The sequence below is a fragment of the Sus scrofa genome, chromosome 4 (genome assembly GCF_054392235.1).
Source record: "Sus scrofa isolate SSC_HxYL_T2T_F1_AM1 chromosome 4, Sscrofa_HxYL_maternal_Yorkshire_Landrace_v2.0, whole genome shotgun sequence".
NCBI classification, from domain to species: Eukaryota; Metazoa; Chordata; class Mammalia; order Artiodactyla; family Suidae; genus Sus; species Sus scrofa.
In genome coordinates, this window is record NC_139386.1 from 116,673,416 (window position 1) to 116,692,849 (window position 19,434).

The 19,434-nt window shown below is 43.8% G+C and overlaps 1 protein-coding gene and 1 pseudogene across 1 annotated transcript in view; one reads left to right on the forward strand and one right to left on the reverse strand.

Annotated features, from left to right (window-relative positions):
* EEIG2 (EEIG family member 2) overlaps positions 1–12,676 on the reverse strand; it is a 75,014-nt gene extending 62,338 nt beyond the window's left edge. Inside the window, exon 1 of the mRNA XM_021090109.2 lies at positions 12,299–12,676. Within this exon, the coding sequence (XP_020945768.1) occupies positions 12,299–12,438 (140 nt within the window). The 5' untranslated portion in view covers positions 12,439–12,676. The remainder of the gene's footprint in view (positions 1–12,298) is intronic.
* A 5,387-nt stretch (positions 12,677–18,063) lies between these two features.
* LOC100737067 (small ubiquitin-related modifier 2 pseudogene) lies at positions 18,064–18,973 on the forward strand (annotated as a pseudogene).
* The last annotated feature ends 461 nt before the right edge of the window (positions 18,974–19,434 follow it).

Consider the following 19,434-nt stretch of genomic DNA (forward strand, 5'->3'; position numbering starts at 1 on the left):
CTCACTTTTCTTGCTGCCTACCGTGCAACATCACGGACCTTGCTTGCACCTCACAGTCACATGTTCATAGACAAGAGCTCAGTATTGGCAAGAGAAGGAATAAATTCGGGGAAAAAAATAGGAATATCCAAAGCAGAAGAACTGTGACTTAATTTATAGTCCATACATGAAAGAATATCAGGGATGGCACTATTAAAATAATGTGCTAGTGTTTAATAACACAGAAAATATTTTTATTATAATGTTCAATAAAAAAGGGAGGACAAAAAATTGTGTATGTAATTTGGCTCCAACCTTGTGAAAATGAACATTTTGTTTGCTTGGTTCTTTTGGCTGTGCCTGCAGAAGTCCCTGGGCCAGGGATCAAACCTGAGCCACAGCAGTGACAATGCCGCATCCCTAACGCCAGATCCTCACTAGGCCACCAGGGAACACCAAAAGATAGTTTTTAAGAATAAAAACAAGTCAAAATAGTACTAGCGCTAAAAGGTCTGACATTTTCACCCCTACTCCCCCCTCCTGGTTAAATCCCACTAATGGTTCAAAGCTCAGCTCACATGCCTCCTCTTCTAGGGAGTCTTCCCTATTTTCTCCGTCAGAATTAACAGCTCCCTTCCTCCTCTGAACTGTCATATAATTTCATTTTTACATTTACTGTAGCCTTTGTCACTCTGCCATTTTCTGTATTTAACAACATATGAGTCAGTAGATCCCACTATACTATAGGCTCCTAGATGGTGAAAATTATATTTTATACCTATATTTACGGTAATGAATATTATGAAGAATACATCGTTTGAGATGAGAAAAGCTCACGACAAAGAAGAAAGTAAGCATCACACAGTATTTGCACAGAATAACCTTCTACCGCAAGGTAATATATTCATTTTTTTCTTTTTAGGGCCACACCAACGGCATATGGAAGTTCCCAAGCTAGGGACTGAATTGGAGCTGCAGCTGCCAGCTTACACCACAGCCACAGCAACACCAGATCTGAGCCACATCTGCGACCTACGCTGCAGCTTGTGGTAACGTCGGATCCTTAACCCACTGAGGGAGGCCAGGGATCAAATGGCATCCGTTGGGTCCTTAACCTGCTGAGCCACAGCAGGAACTCCTTCTTTATGCATTTTTTTTTAATTGTGGGAAAATATAACAAAATTTAATAACATAACCATTTTAACGTAGTTTTAAAGTACATTTAGTAGTTCAGTAGTTTTAAGAACATTCACAGTGGTGTGCACCAAATCTCCAAGAACTCTTTTATTTTGTAAAACTAAAACTATACCCATTAAACAACAACTCCCCACTCCTCCCTCCCCTGAGCCCTTGGCAACCATCATTTAACTTCCTGTCTCTACAAATCTCACCACTCTAGGTACCCCATATAAGTGGCATCACACAGTGAATGGTAGGTGAGTGGGTAAATAAACTGTGGTACATCCAGATAATAGGATAGCATCCAGTGTGAAAAAGAAATGAGCTATCAAGCCGCGAAGACACGGAAGAACCTTAAACATTGGTTTCGAAGCGAAAGACGCTCTCCTACTGAATCTGAACGTGGCCACCCACTATATGATTCCAACTTACGACATTCTGGAAAAGGCAAAACTATGGAAACAGTCAAAAGAATGGTGGTTGCCTGGGGTTAGGGGAGGGAGGGATGGATAAGCTGCACCCAGATTTTTTTTTTGTCGTTTTGCCTTTTTCTAGGGCCACACCCGTGGCATGGCATGTGGAGGTTCCCAGGCTAGGGGTCTAATCGGAACTATAGCCACCGGCCTATACCAGAGCCATAGCAACGTGTGATCCGAGCCGTGTCTGTGACCTGCGCCACAGCTCACAGAAATGCCGGATTCTTAACCCACTGAGCGAGGCCAGGGATCAAACCCACAACCTTATGGTTCCTAGTTGGATTCGTTAACCACTGTGCCACGATGGGAACTCCAACCCAGAAGATTTTTAAGGGCACCGAAACTATTCCGCATGATACTATAATGGTGGGTACATGTCAATATACACATAGGATATACAAGACCAAGAGTGAACCCTAATGTAAACCCCAGACTTTCAGTGATAATGACATGTCAACATAGGGTCAACAACTGCAGCAAATGTATCACTCTGGTGTGGGATGTTAATAGTGGGGAGGCTGTGTGTGTGTGAGCACACACATGTGCAGGCACACGCAGGGGGTACATGGGAACACTGAACTTCCATTCAACTGTGCTGCAAATCAATACCGCTCTAAAAATAAAGTTTATTTAAAAAAAAAAAAAAGAGGGTAAGTAGAAGTGCCCTTAGAGAATTCAGTGAAGGAATCGGGGAAATGGGAGGTTACAGTAGAGAAAAAGGTACTTAGAAACCAAAATAGTCAAGTTTCAAGAAACAGGTATTCACAGAATTCTGAATAAAGCACAAAGGCACAATTGAGAAAATAATGACTAGACATTAAGAGATGTTTGATGATACTAGCAAGGACAATTTCCATTGAGTGGTGGAATGGAAGTCAGAGTATGGGGTTGAGGGGAGAGGAGAAATGCCTAAGAGACAGCAAATTCGGATTATTCTTTCATGACCAGAACTAGAGAGAGGGAAGTTAGATGGAGATGGGTTGGCACCGAACATAAGATTATTGTGTGAGGATGAAGATTAAATTGTAGGTGGAGAGTGTGAGACAGTGAGAAAGACAGCGACACAGACAATAAAAGGAGGCGAGGACTCCTAGGAAGCGAAAGGCACGACCCAACATGACCTCACTCCTGTACCCCTAGAAGCAGCTGCTAGAGAACCTGGACCTTGGATATGACACTAAATTATTTCATATCCATAGTGGACATCCTAATGCCACGCAGCTCTCTGCAGACCTGGCATCCCTGTCACCCGCAGGAAACGACTACAGTGCAAGTCCGGGTCACCTGTTCTCCCTAAATCTCCAGACTGCTCTATCCTTCCTCACCCTGATTCATTCGCCCATCACTGCTCTCTCTCCAACTCCTCCTGCTCTACCACCTGAAACCCTGGCTCCAGGGTTAAACAAACTCTTACATTCTCAGCCTCTTCACTAAACCATCCACACACTGCCCAACTGAAGCCTGGCCATGCCCTGAGCACATCCCTTGTGCTGAAGTCCTGCAGGGTAGATGAGGTTCCTTCTCCACCCCCATCTTCAGCAGGCATTTTCCTAACTCCTCGGTGCCACTGACAGGTTGTAATTCTTCTACTTCTAAGCCTGAGACACATGACATCCGGCTATGTCACATTCTTCCTCTCCTGGTTAATGATACATCTTTCTCTCCCTCTCTCCATTCCAACACCTGCAATCATACTGGCTATTTTAACATCATGCAAACAACCTAACACCGTAGACTCAGAGGTCTTTGCCCTACGCCTCGCCTCACACCACTTGGTGACACCTACGCCCTGGACCTTGCCAACTCTCTAGACTTTCTCAAGAGAAAGATGCATGAACACGCACACTGCCACCACTAAAATTCATGTTCTAACTTTCAGATGGCCGTCATCTTTCGTCAGCTTCTCCTCTGATTTCTTACAGAAGTTTTTCTCATCTTTTATCATTATCCTCATATCTCTTACTTCATCCTTTTTAGTTGCTACTGAGAAATTCTCATCAGATGAGAATTCTCTTAAATACCAGCCTTAAGCTGACCTACTAACTCTGCCTAAGTCACTCCTCTGTCTTGGTTCCCTAGACCCTACAGTATCAAAGCCAGCCCAGATTTCTTGCAATGACCACTCTCCCTCCCGCTCTTTCTGTGGCAGCAGTTAATACACCCCCATAACCACGGTGATTCTAGCACACACCACGCTGCTGTTCCGTGTCCACTGCTCCTTCCACCATCCATTTCCTTCTCCAGCTAGACTTCTTCAAAACCTTGCTAAGGAATTCTCTTCCATGACACTTCCTTTGACCCCTTCCCACCTGCCTCCCCACCCCAAACCCCAGTTAAACATGTCTTACTACCTCTTCTTTCTTTCTTTTTTGGCCGTGCCTGCAGCATTAGAAGTTTCTGGGCCAGGGATTGAACCCGTGCTACAGCAGTGACCTGAGCCATAGCAGTTAGAAATGCACACAACCTTGGCTGCTGTAAACTGACCGGTCTTGGCTAAAATGGGAGGGTTAGGGAGAACAGTATTAGGAAATAAAATCAAAACCTTAATTACAGAAACCCTAGAGTTAGAAAGGACCTTAAGAATCACCTAGATCACCCATCCTTCTAATGAAGGATAACATTCCCGACAAACGGATGTAGTGAGGTAGCCTATTCACTTTTGTTTTTTTCTATTATATTGTCAAAACGGGTTTTCTTTAATATTTCCCCACGGGTCCCAGTTCTTTCCTATGATGTACCCGTAAGTCTGTTCCCTCTTTATGAGACAGGTTTTCAAATGCCTTTCGTTTAACTGACATGTACTCTTCAACAAATGACACGGCTTTTCTGAGGGCCAACTTTTTCTCTAAAAGAGAGGAGTGGCAGAGGCTAAGTGTCCCCTGATAACTGTATTCCTCTTGTCCTCATTGGAACTGCATCTTTTCTGGGCACATGGACACCCAGCAAAGGTGACCCCTCTCCATCTTCCTTGGGGTTGGATGTGTCCTTGGGCTCGAGTTCTGGTCAACACGTTGTGAGCAAAAAGGCCCTCCCTCTCCCCTTTCCTCCTTCCCAGTGGCTGGAATTCGGATGTGGGGTGAGCCAACTTCATCCCTGCGGATGAGAACAATACCCGAGCATGACAGAACAAGATAAAAAGAGTCAGGGCCCCTGATAGATGGACAGAGCAGAGCTACTGTATCAGCTTGGCCTTTTCATATGAGAGAGAAATAAACTTCTCTCTCTGGTTTAAGTCACTTGCTCTTTTTCAAATGTATGTGTTACCACACGATCTATATCCTGACTCAAAAGGATGTCACACCTCTACAAAAGGGCTTTTGTCACAAATAAAATTAGGAATATCAAACATACATATATACAAGTTTGTTTTTTAGGATTTGAACACTATCGTCTTCTCTTGAGAGCCACCCCATTCTCCTGTATTAACGCACCTCAGGATTCCTCAGAATCTTAATACAGTTCCCTGGATCTCCACTTGGCGCTGTCCCTCAAGGCTGACACTCCAAATGGAACATTAACTCTTCATAAGCTCTGTGCATGGAACAGCATACACTTCCCCATATATTTAATTTGGGGGATCTCTCTGGATTTCTCATCCTAAGCAAAGCTACAACAGACCCTTTCTCCAACTATCTGCATTCTTTCAATAAGTATTTATAAACTGCCCACTGTGCAAAGCTTAGTGACATAAGACATCGGTATACACACAAGTGCATATTAACTTACTGGTGTAAAATGGCCTTAATAGTAGTTTTACAAGGTGCAACTACCCAGGCATGAAACGCTTTTGAGGACTTAGTACTGGAAAATCACACCTTGTGAAAAAGTGTATGCATGAGTACTGTGTTTCTTTCTTTCTTTCTTTATTTTTTTGTCTTTTTGCCATTTCTTGGGCCACTCCCGCGGCACATGGAGGTTCCCAGGCTAGGGGTCCAATCGGAGCTGTAGCCACCGGCCTACACTAGAGCCACAGCAACGCGGGATCCGAGCTGCGTCTGCAACCTACACCACAGCTCACGGCAACGCCGGATCGTTAACCCACTGAGCAAGGACAGAGACTGAACCCGCAACCTCATGGTTCCTAGTCGGATTCGTTAACCACTGCGCCACGACGGGAACTCCTCTTTCTTTCTTTTTAGGCAAGAAATAGATTTATTAAGATGGGATGATGCAAGCGGGCAGGCAAGGAGGCCTGTTTCTTATCGTTCATATACAATGCCCTTGGACACATCTCAAGGGGCCAGGTTTACTGATCTGTTTAGTGGTATCACACTGCAACCAGTTTTCTGAGACAGCATTCAGAAAAAGTCATAGTGTATATATTTATCCAGTGTTTTGTTAAAACATAAAAATGAGCAAACTATATGACATAAAATTTGAGAGGCAGCAGATTTAATGGTTAAGAGCATACTCTGGAGCCGGTTTACCTCTTGGCTCTGGCACTTACCAGCTGTGTAACTTTCAGCACCTCTTTGTGCTTCTGATTCTGCAGGTATAAAATGAGAGTATAATAGTAGTAATAACAGTAATAATATTCTAATAGTACCATCTTCCTAGGATTATTTTGAGGATATATAGGCTTAGAAAAGTTCCTGGCATGTGGGCAAAGTGCTCAATTAAGTGCCAGCTACCGTTATTACAGCTAGTATAATAATGCGATAGATGACCCCATTTCTGGTCAGAGGATAAATAATTTTATGCTATATGGTCAAACAGCATTTTCTAATACTGGTTATATTTTATGTTTCCTACTTATTAGTAATTTTTTTCATCTTAAAAAAGTCAATTTAATGTACCAATGGGCAAGTTGATAATATACATATATCAAAAGCCTTAAAAATGCCCTTTGACTCGGTAGTTTCATTTCTAAGTGTTTAAAAATTCTAAAAAAATAACAGTGGATGTGGACGAAATTTGACTTTAAGGAGGCTCACTGGTATATTTATAAAAGTACTAATAAAAAAGAAAGCAAAGAAGAAAGACTTTTCAAAGGGGCTTTGTTCAGCAAACCACGGAAATTCTTACAATGGGATGGTACGTACCTATTAAAAAATAACTCTGCGATTGAGTACTTGATAACATAAGAAGATACAGTCAATGAAAAAATGTAAGTACAGTATGACCCCACTTTGGTTTTTAAAAAGCATGTGATAAGTGTGTGTGGAGGATGTGTGTACGGATCAATAAAGGCTCCTAGGTTACACTAAAAATAGTGATTATCTCTAGCTGGTTCATTTATATGCAGCTTTTGTGCTTTTCTATTTTCTAAGTTTTCCATATGACTACATATTATTTTTGCAATACAGGAAAAAAGTTACTAAAAAGCTCACACCAATGAACTTATTTACAAAACAGATGCAGACTCACAGATCTCAAAATCAAACTTAGGGCTACCAAAGGGGAAATACGGGGTGGGGGGAATAAATTAGGAGGCTGGGATTAACATATATATAAACACACTGCTACATATAAAATAGACAACAAGGACTTACTGTATAGCACAGGAAATTCTACTCAATATTCCATAACAACCTACATGGGAAAAGAATCTGAAAAAGAATGTATGTGTCTGTGTAACTGGTTCATTTTATTGTACACCTGAAATGAACACACTAACGCAATACTATAAATCAACCATACTTCCATAAAATTTTTAAAAACAAGTACACAATGTGCAGTGAACTAAAATGTTGAAAACATGAAGATATTCTCTGGCCAATGAGAAGAAATCTTTTCAGCTTGTTTACAAAGTAAAAGATCCAATACACAGATGTGCTCATTAGCTTCCTGGACACTCCCTGAATTCACATGGTTTTCTGCCACAAGCTCATGTGAATTTAGAAAACTATTAAGTTATGAGCACAAAAAAAAAAAAAAAAAAAAAAAAGGGGAAAAAAGCAAACTTAGAAATCCTAAAAAATACAGGAAAATGTTCTTATTATATTTCTTTATTAAAGCAGTCCACAAATCAAACCTGTTCCAATTGTCTTAGTAACCTTGAAAGCGTCGTAAACCTCAAAAGCGATTTGAATATTTTAACAGAGGAAGAGTGCTCTGAAAAGATGTTAATATAATATGGGCTGTGGAAAGGCCTTCAAAATATTTTACTAGGCAATAATTTGGCTTCAGTTTATTAGATTACTATAATCGTACAGTGTATTTATTGTGAATGTTTCATTAACTATGGTATTAAAAATCTGACCATTTAAATTACATTTATTACAAATAAATATCTTTCAGTCTTTATATTTTTTCTAGGTGTAGCCTCTTCACCGGCTACACCTTCCCAGGAGAAACTGGATCCTTCTAAAATTAATTTTCACTAATAATCTTTAAAAGGGCAAAATGCTGCAAAGAAATTCTAGATGAAAAAAAATCAGTAAGCAGGCTTACAGACCAGAATCTAAAAAAATCCTCCATAAATGTCTCCAACTGCTTATCAGGCTGTCACTCAATGTAGTATGTTAAACCTACAATGGACCTCCTTGTATCCTCTCCGGATACACATATTCCCCTCAACAAAACAAAACAAAACAAAGATTCCTTGTGCCTTCTTTTTTCAGGGCTTGCACCCGCAGCATATGGAAGTTCCCAGGCTAGGGGTCTAATCAGGGCTACAGCTGCTGGCCTGTACCACAGCCACAGCAATGCTGGATCCTTAACCCACTGAGCCAGGCAGGGATTGAACCCGCAACCTCACGGTTCCTAGTGGGATTCGTTTCTGCTGTGCCACGGCGGGAACTCCCCTCCTGACTGCTTTACACCATCATATCATCAAGGCAACTGTCATAGCATTATTATTTCATCACTTACATGAGAACCTTCCAAGTTCTTTTTTTGCTTCTGCCTGGTTATCTTAATAGGCTCCTACTCTGTCTCCTCATTTCTAACCTATTCCCATTTGAATTCAAAGAGCAGTAGCCTACCAGCCAGTTGAAACACCACTTTATAATCACATTACAAGCTGGTGTAAGAATCTTAGATTGACTTTGATCCTATGAGCAGTGGGAAGTAAATTCTTTATAATGGCATTCAAAAGTCTCCATCTTCCACTAGAAGCTTCATGTGAACGCTCTCTGCAAGCAGGCTGTTCCACCACCAACTCCTGGTGATGATTTGCTCAAGCTGTCCTCCCACCCTCAGCTCCTCATCAAGGCAAAGCCATCCTCCCAGCAAGCACAACTGAAAAGCTGATGTGGTTTTTAGCAACCATTACAATTGCAAATAAACTCTTTACCTTCAGAATTTCAACAGCACTCACACACTGTCTAACCCATTGATTAGGCACTAAATCATACTGTTTCTTACTGTCAAGCAATTATACATGAATGATGTAATTTCATCAAGTAGAAGCATCTGCCTTTATATTTTTGTACTTTCAAAAAAAAATTCAAGTACAGTTGAGTTACAGTGTTTGCCAATTTCTGCCGTAATATTTTTTGTCCTTTTCACAGCCCCCTGACAGACAATGGGAAACTTGGTAAACACTAAATTAGTATTTGGTAAACAATGAATGATACGCATCTTTCGGTTTTACGCACAACCAAATATATTTATCATTTGCTATGTACTTCTAAGGCTTCTCTTTAACAAGATGAATTATTATTTCATGTAGGTTCATGCATCAGGGGTCCTCAAGACTCTCAGGTTCAGTGACCCTCTAGGAGGACTCACAGGACTCAGCACAGGGTCATGTTCACGTTAAAGATGTAGAACAGGGAAAAGAGATAAAGCAGAATTAGCAAAGGAGAAAGGAGCACAGAACAAAGTCTGAAGAAACAAAGTGCAAGCTTTCCAGAGCCCTCTCCCAGGGGAGTCACCCGAATGCAGTTTCTCCAGCATCAAACTGTGACAACATGTGTCCTTTACCAAGGAAGCTCATGCAGAACCTAAGGCTTTTTTTTTTTTTTTTTTTTTTTCTAAAGGGCTGATGATGTAGGCACCCTCTGCCTAGCACAGGCCCAAATTCCAGACTCCTAGAAAGTACGCAGCACCAATCACACTGTTTGGATTGAGGCACGATGAGCCACTAGAAAGTTTTACGTCAGTGAAGTCGACTGTTGAACGTTCAATTCCCAGATGCCAGCAAAAACACTGTAAAGCAGGCCTTTCTAAGGAAAGCAGTCTTGGGCCTGCTGAGTTCACCCCTTACTATGTAGTGCATTTCATATGTTTAAGGGAGAAGTAGTAAGTGTTAACTGTATTTGGTTTAGGAGAAGCAGAAGGTAACTTTTTTAAAAAATGAAAATCCAGCATTTATTTAGAGATGCACTGCCTAGACTGGCACCCGAGAATGAAACACTATGCAATTTTCAAATCATTCACATCCTTTAGGGATTTTTTTTCCTTCTAAAATAGATTTTTCAAATTAATATTTCCATAGTTTTCAGGAGAAAAGAATTAAGTATAACATGTAAAGTAAACTAACTCTCAGATGAACTCCCTGTCTCCTCTTTAAATGTCAGCTAGGTGCCAGAGCACTGTGGTAGCTGTTTTTAGAGACATCATTCTGCTAAATCTCCACAACACCCCCATAAGCCAGCGATGGTTTCTGTTTTACATATGGAAGACTTGAGAGGCTAAGTAACCCACCCAGGTTTTCCAGCGTGGAGGGAAGATTTAGGTTCAGATCCGCCTCATTTCAAACTCCTCCTCTTGATACCAACGACTCTCCCTAACAAGGCACAGGCTCCTTATAATGAATCACTTCCCTCCAAACCATAGGGATGTTGTTTGGTTGGTCACACAGAGCACAACTCTTTAACCTACGTGACTTTGATTAAAGTCACATTTATTTGGCAGAGAACAGGATACATTTAATACAGAATACTCTGCTTTTTCCTTTCCAGTCTTGTACATTCCAAATCCAGTTACACCCCTCGCTTGGTGAAACCATTAGGAAGTCCCCTATTCAAACACAGCAGTCTGCTTTTATCTGACAGCAGTCTGCTTGAAATTCGATAGACCTGTTTTTGAATTTTGGCATTTCACGTATCAGACGTGGGGACCTTGGAAAGTGAGTTAGGCTGAATCTCAGTTTATTCATCTACAAAATGGGGATCCCTACCTTACAGGCTTGCTGTGAGAATGAAATAGGTTGATCTATTTAAAGGGTTTAGCCTATACATATTTGCTGAATAAAACACTGCCTGCAGCACCAGAATACCTGACTTTTAAGAAGCCAGACCAATAATCTGAGGGAGAAAGGAGGCAGTAGGGAAGTACCCTGACCACCAGGTGTCACCACTGACCCAGAAGAGTTGGTCTAACTGCCAGAAGTAGGGGGTGGGAACCCTGCGGCATTGCAGGGTAAGACTGTCATTTGCACCTACAGAACATTCAAGAATTGCCTTAGGCTTTCTACACCTTAAGAGCTAGCGAAGTATTTGTTGCACCATTCTGAGTAACACCGCTTTCTTCCCAGTGTGTTAAAAATGACTCTGGTGTAATTAATTAGCTGAACAGCCACAGATTTGTCATCATACTTTAATTTTAAAAACTATGCTCAGCTGACCGTTATTTAAGTCTGAGAATCAATACTGCCTCCTCTCTCCTTTGCTTTGGCCAACTAGATATTAACATTCTCTGGCTTCCATGGGCTTCAATATTGCCACCATAGACAATTTTCTGGTCCCAATTCCACAACCCACGGACATTATTCTTCCTTTACATTATTAATAGGGAATGACAGGTAAAAGGAAAGCAGAATACTTATTAGGGTAAAAATAAAGCCCGTGAGCAGAATATGGAGGCAAAATAAACATTAGCTCTGAGTCTTATTCCTTGATCGCAAAAATTTAAAAGTTCATTTTAAAAAATTCTACAAATTCACTCTTTTCTTAAGGAACACTTACCCTCGGGTAGATCTGTCAACCTACAAATGGCCCTAAAAAGACTCAAGGAATGCCACCCCTCCTGACTTCACTCTATAACCTACCAATGACCCTCCCTGTGAGCGCCTAGGGGCTCACTTCAAAAAGAGGGGCGGGCTTGGGTTCTTCTGGTTCTAAGTCCTCCACGCTGAGAGCCACTGGCGGCCACTGCGAGAAGGGTTATTCAGAGAGTGTTAGGGCGTAACTGGACACGCAGCTCTGAGATGAGGCACAGACTGCTGTCTGCCAGGGAACACTTGACTCAAGTCAAGCCTGATCAGGCCTACCCTAGTCGCATCCTGGGCTCCCGAGCCCTCCAGTAACCAACAAGGAGAAGGGGAAAGGCTGAGGCACCGGCTTCTGTTGAGAGCGGGCGCTCCTGGAACTCGAGCTGTTTGGGTTATTTTTGTTTTAACAGCAGCTCAAGTTCCACTCTGCATCTCACAAATATAGAAAGGTCTGAAGAGAAACCACAAGCATCCTCGCCCTTCTGACCATCGTTCCCATTCCTAGAGAATTTAGGAGGGAAGTGCAAATACCAGGAACCATCTGGAATCAGGAGCGCAGGTGGCAACTCCAGCCGAGAAGAACCCACTTGCGAAGCACTTTAGCAGATCGATAGACTGCCGACCGATCTCAGACTGATCCCTAGAGAAAGAAGAGCTCACGAGGCTGGCCGCCCTCCTGGAGCTTAGTAGCCACGGAAAGAGATGCTGCCCAGCCTACAAGCCCCTGCTGGGCAGGCGAGGGCGCAGCTGAACGGGGATCGCGGGCGGCGGGCGGGCGTGTTACCTGGGGGACTCGGCGGTGAAGCTGCCGCCGTCCAGCAGCCGCATCTTGCAGAAGAGGACCCCGTTGACGAAGGGCACCGAGGAGAGCTCCTCGAGCCCGAAGTCCACCTTAAACTTAAACTTCTTCTTCTTCATCATCATGAGAGCCAGACGCCGGCGAGCGGGGTGCGGGGGTGGCCCCAAGGGGCGCGCGGGCCGGCGCCGCCGCTTCAACTCGGCCGAGCCCCGGGCCCGCCCAGCCCCATGGCCGGGGCCGCGAGCTGCGCGCGGGGGCGCGGCTGGGGGGCGCCGCGGGCCGGCCGGGGCCGGGGCCGCCGCCTCCTCTCGCGGCAGCCGGGGCCGGAGCGCGGCGGCGGCGGCGGCGGCCGCGGCGCGGACCCCGCCCGCCCGCGGGGAGCGGTCGTGCTGCAGCTCGCCTGAGCGGTGGGCGCCCTCTCGGTGTGCAACTCGCCGCCGCCGCCGCCCGTCTGGGAGGAGGAGACGTGAAGCTGGGAGAACCGCCGCCGCCGCTGCCTTGGCGCTACGGGGCCCGCGGCGCCCCTAGCGGCGGCGGCGAGCAGTGCACCGCCGGGCGGAAGCGGGAGGGCGGGCGAGGAAATTCGCGGCGGGCGGGCGCTTCGCCGGGAAACGGACCCGCGACGGCAGTTGGGGCGTCACGCCTCGCTGGGGTTAAAAAAAGACAAATCCGACCGAAAAGGAACTTCCTTCTACAGCTTCCTCTCGGCCTTTCTTTCAGTTTTTGCCCCGCCTCCTTTCTCTCTCTCCCCCCTTCTCCCCCTCCCCCTCCAGAGATATATTTTTTTTCCCTCTTGGGTTTGAGAGTCACGGGTTAATAGGGTTAATCAGAATCTCCACGACGTCGTTTTCATCAGATTGAAATCCGAAAACTCAGATTTCTTTTAGGTACTCTGAATTCACGAGCCTTCTAATATAAAGCAAGGAGGAGGCAGGGAAGAGGAAGGGATTAGAACGTGTGCAGAACCCAGGCACTGTGCTGCTACAGGCGTTTTCTCCGGTTTATACTTTAATTCCTGTCAGCCAGGATAAAAGAGTACAGAAGGCATTAAAATAATACCTTCCCTTCTAAAATGTGGCCGTCCATACGGAAAACTGAAAAGCCAAAAAAATAAGAAGTCTCCTTAGATGCATGTTTAAGAATGTGTACGTTACACATTGTTACATTATACATTATGTTACTACCTGGTTACGTAATATTCATATTTTCAGCCTGAGTTATAACCCGAAAGATTCCCTCGCAGTAATCTTTGAAAGGCTGCAATTGAAGAGATTCTCGTTCCCAGTTCACTCATTGATGGATGCATTCATCCGTACAAAAATATGTTTAATCACCGAAAATGTCAGTTATTGTCCAGACCCGGTGATTGATTTAAAACACACACACACACACAAACCACAAAAAGTCTGACCTCAATAATTTTACGATCTAGTGAGAAAGATATACCTAAATCAGTCATCAAAAAACAAAACCTAGGCGTTCCTGTGGTGGGTGACTCAGCAGAAACAAATCTGACTAGTATCAATGAGGACACAGGTTTGATCCCTGGCCTCCCTCAGTGGGTTAAGGATCCTGCGTTGCTGTAAGCCGTGGTGGAGGTCGCAGATGCGGCTGGGATCTGGTGTTGCTGTGTCTGTGGCATAGGCCAGCAGCTACAGAGCCTAGTCCACCCCTAGCATGGAAGCAGCCCTAAAAAGACCAAAACAAAACAAAAAAAGCCCCACAAAAAAACCCACCAAGAAACAAAACCTAGCATGTGTGTTTCCTTAGAATGAAGAAGCAAGTTGTCTGGAACTCAGAAGAGGAAGGAATTAATTGAAGTTAATCAGTGTTCTGAATTTCAAAGAATGAATGGGATTTGGAACAGAGTCAGGGGTTGGTGGAGGGAAGGTGCTCCAGGTGGGAGAAATGAAGGGAAAGACCCAGGGGCAGAGTTTAGGAGTTTGGGGTTCTCGGGTTTGGTAGTGGAGAAAACTGGTTCGCCCTCAGGACAAGGGGATAAGGCAGTGGACAGGGTTACAGGGGACTCGGGGGTTTGTTACTTGGACAGCAAGATGGATGTTAATTCTGTTGACTGCCTTGGAAGCAGGAGGAGGGTAGGTTGGGAATGGAGGAGATAATGAGACTTTATTTGAACTCTGAGACATCCAGGAGAATAAGGAGAATCAGGGAAAAGAGTAACTTGCCTTTGGGAATTAGAGTATTCCCTGATGGCTAAAGCCCCAGGAGTGGATAAAAATTAATTACTCTGAAGAATATCTAATGAGTAGATGAGGAAGAGAAGCTTGTGAAGGCACTTTAGAACAAACAGAGAGACGAGATCAAGGAAGATAAATGCTCTGGAAGTCAAGAAAGAGGGTTTTGTTTTTTTGTTTGTATGTATGTATGTATTTACTGCACTGCACCTGCAGCATATGGAAGTTCCTGGGCCAGGAATGGAACCCTTGCCACAGCAGCAATCCCCTGCAGCGAGAATGCCAAATCCTCCACCTGCTGCACCACAAGGGAATTCCAAAAAAGAGTTTTTATCATTTAACATTCATACTTAAGACCTACTGTGTGCCAGGCACTGCACTGGGGACCAGAGATACTAATGAGCAAGACATACAGGGGCTTATAATATATCTGCAGACAGATCAATTAGAGAGAAAGAGGGAGTGGGGAGGAGAGTGGAGGAGGGGAGTCTGCATTGTTGCAGAGAAATCCTGGAGGATTTGGACTGAAAAGAAGCTCTTAAATTGACGTTCTAGAAGGTTATCGGTAGTTTTGGCAAGAGAAGCCTCCACAAAAGATGGTGGCAAAGTAAGATCAAAATGGTTATGTAAGCAAATAGGGAGTGTGTGTAGGGGGTGTCCCTGGAGAAAGAGAGCCAGGCATGTTTTTTTTCTGACATAAGAGAAGCCATTTTTGGCCTAAGCAATTTTGGGATCTAAATGTTGGCTACAGTGCTTGCCTTTGAATAGGTCTCAGTAATGAATGATCTTAAGGGAAGTGAGGGATGTAGAACAGAGAAAAAGCAGGCAGGAAACAATAGTTCAGCAATAAAGCAGAGTCTTGGTTCCTCCTCAAGGAATACATAGTGCAATCTGATGCACGTCTTTGATTTCTACAGGAACTAAGGCACCCCGCCCCCAGGCGGAGGATGGAATGATGAGTTGACCCTGCTGACTTCAACTAAAGCCTGGACTCTGTCCACCTCTGCCCCCATTCTATGCTGAATTCTACCTTGTTCAAAACCCTTCACGAATATGCATATACCCTTAGCTTAAAACTTCCCCAACTTTGCTGTTCAGGGAGACTTTGCTTTGGGAGAGATCCCTGGTGTTCTTACTTGCTGCAAGTTACACATCCTTCCTTCTCCCGCTCTTTGGCTTGTTTGTGTCTTTTGGCTCAGCGCCTAACCAGAGGGGACTCAGTTTTCAGGTAACAGTCTGAGAAGTGAATGGAAGTTAGTAACGAGGAATGGGTGACTAAAAATAATTTTTTCAGATTATTGTCAGTAAATGAAGAGAGAGGACAGTTGCTAAAGGAGGCGGGTTCAAGCTTTTTCCAGTGACACTCAGGAACTATCTGAGATTTATCCAGAGCCTAGAATGTGCCACGGGCCATCCCAGGCCCTAGAGATCTGAGATGCAATCTCTCTTCTGTATCTTATGATCTGTTGGAGGACACAATAAGTAAGCAGGAAGTCCTGGTACAATGTAACACTGAAGTCTATCTATATATGATGGTGGGTGAATAGAGGCTGCTGTGCGAATACAGTACATCCAACTAGCATAAGTAGGGCTGTGGAAGACTTTCTGGGGTAAGTGACATTTGAGCTGTGTTTGAATGGTGAGTGTGGGGGTGGGCAGCAGTTTCCAGGAAGAAGGTTCTGCATCTGCAAAGGCTCAGAGGAAGAGTGACCGTGTCGTGGGAGGAACTGAAAGTGGTTCAGTCTGGCTGCAGCTTAGAGTGGGGGTGGTGACAGAGATGTAATAGGGAGCCACTGAAGTTCTAAAACAGAGGCATGATATACTCAGATTTGAAGTGCATAAAGGCTTCCAGCTTCAGTAAAACCGAAGGAAGGGAGAGAGTCTAGTATTCCTTTTTAGACTTCTGTTTGATTATTAAACACCATGTATGAATCAAAGTCCAGGCAAGAAACAGACGTCATACTCAAAGTGTTTAAATGAGGAAATTTTAATGAAAGGACTCTTGACAGAACTGAGGGCAAAGGAAGGAACCCACAGTCTGGTGGGGAGTTGAAAGGAGGTGGAACAAATATCCTGACCTCTCTCACCTCCTGCTTTTTGATCTCCTGTTGGTACCTCCCATGATCCCAGTACCAGAGGAAGTCAGAGGGCAAAGGTACCTGGAAGATGCAGGTCATAGAGGATGGACTCTTGGGGCACAGAGTAAGGCACAGAAGGGTAGAGAGCAGATGGAGCTTAGGAGGCAGGAAGCTACCAGCACACCTCTGGTTCAGGCAAGATTCACTGTAGGAACCTGAGGCAAAGGGTTATCAGTCAGGACATCCAGTGCTACTGAAATCCTGGGAAGAGCTGGTAGAGCAGAAGTCAACAGACTGTTGAATTCAAGACATCATCTGTGATAAACATGACCAGATGCTGGTAATATCTGGTCCTTATCTGGTCCTTCTTTACTTCTCTGGCATATGGGAGTTTGCATTACTGATCCCCTTGCAGTTCAACAGGGCCATGTGACTAGCTCTAGCCAATAAAATGTGAGAAGAGGTAATATATCATTTCCAGGATAAGACACTGACAAGCCCTCGAGGAGTTCTCTAGACTTTCTCTTCCCTGCTGCAAGCGTCGTGGAGGGCACCTTGTCTTAAGTTGTAGTAGCCACAAGATTGAGGCAGTCCAACTCACTGAGTCAACATCTGGAGAATAACTGCTCACATCTACAATAAATGTTTCCTCCAAGTTTTACTGAGATATAATGGATATACAGCATTGTATTAGTCCAAGATGTATGACAATGATTTGAAATGGGTATACATTGTGAAATGATTACCATGATAAGTTTTGTTAACATCAATCACATAGTTACAAATTGTGTGTGTGTGATGAGAAATTTTAGGATCTGCTTTCTTAGCGATTTTCAAATATACAATACAGTATTATTAACTGTAGTTACCATATTGTACAATACATCCTAGAACTTATTTATCGTTTAAGTGGAAGTTTGTACCTTTCGAGCGTCCATTTTACCCATTCTTCTATCCCCCGCCTCTGTCAACTATCAATTTATTCTATTTATTTATGAGGTTTTTTTTTTTTAGGTTCCACATATAAATGAGATCATACAGTATTTGTCTTTGTCTGATTTATTTCACTTAGCATAACGCCCTCAATGTCTGTCCATGTTGTTGTAAATGGTAAAATGTTATTCTTGCGTGTGCGTGTGCGTGTGCGTGTGCGTGTGTGTGTGTGTGTGTGTGTATGGCAGAGTTACTTCCTCATTCCCCCACCCCCTAACCAGGGACATTTACATTGAACTGTCATGTGACCAAGAAATAAACTTTTACTGTGACCTTTTGAGGGAGGTCTGCCACAACACCCAGCTATACCTTAATTCAGAAATGGTTACAGAAGTAAGATGCTATCTCATAGAAATCAAAAACTAGTCAGGTAGGCAGTGGACGACTATTGTTAGGAGCTGGAAAATGGAAACCCAATGCAAGACATTTGCTGAAAGAGTTGTCTGTGATAATTCAGAAGGCAAATAAGATGCCTACAAAGCCCATGGCGCTCGAAGACATTGGAAAACGGAAGGTTCATAAGTTATGTGTAGTGGCTGCCTTTAGCAAGATATTAGAAAAGTGGAGCGAGCTCATGCAATAATAAGCAGGTTTGCAAGCATAACTGAAGAGGAGTATAGAGAGTATAGCAATTTGGAGACTCAAGGGATTGGAAAAACCGATTGCTCTATACTTCAAGAATAGGAAATAAGATTGAAAAAGCTTTTGAGCAACAAGGGCCCATTAAAACTCAGCCACGCAGCAAAGATTAGATTTAGGGTGTGGCCTTCACATTGAAGTATGATAGCTTTTTTTTTAAATCGCTAAATAAGTATGATAGCTTTTTGAACTGAGAGGAAGAGAAGCACGGGGTGAAAAAGCAAAGACATAAATTAGGATCAAGAATTCTCTCCAGGGGGAGGGAGCGCAGGACGTGCGCGCCCCCTCCCTCCTCCATCGCTGCCGCCTCCTTCTGCTGCTGCTCCTGGTCCTGCTGCTGCAGGTGTGCTCCTTCAGTGCGGACCTGGTACCTCTTTTGTGAAGCGGCAGCGGAGGAGACTCCGACGAAAAGCCCAAGGAAGGAGTCAAGACTGAGAACACCAATCATATTAGTGTGAAGGTGGGGGGGGGGGGGGCAGGATGGTCCTGCGGTGCGGTTGAAGATTAAGAGGCATACACGCCTCAGTAAACGAAAGAAAGCCTATTGTGAACCGCAGGGTTTGTCAATGAGGCAGATCAGATTCCGATTTGACGGGCAGCCCATCAATGAAACAGACACACCTGTGCAGTTGGACAGGGAGGACGAAGACACAATTGCTGTGTTCCAGCAGCAGACAGGAGGTGTCTACGAAAGGGGAACCTGCTTCTGGACTCCAGAATCCTGTTGCTCCAGACCAAGAAGACATTCTCAATGAGAAAACCGCAATTTGGTTCTACCCCATCCTGACGACCACAGCGTAGTTTTCTCTATTCTTTCATTTCCCCCTTCCCCATTCCTTTACTGCACATAAAGTAACTGGTGTACGTGCACAAGCATATTGCATTTTTTTTTAAACTAAATGGAGATGGGGTGGGGAAAAATACTGGTTCTGTGAAAATCCGCCCTTTCTCCATGAGTGGCATGCTCATTCATTTCTTATCTTTATATTCCAGCAAGTAATTTTGCTGTCACTGTTTAAAAAAAAAAAAGAAAAAAGAACAACATAAAAATCCTTGCATATCTTGTTCAATTGGAGAATTTTAATGTTCTTCATTTATCGTTGTAAAACCAAGGACAATTTGATAACTTTTTTGGTACATAGCTGTTACATGTAGGGCAATCTATCTTTAAGTAGGGATAATTTAATCTAAAAGAAATGAATCCTAGATCGTTTTC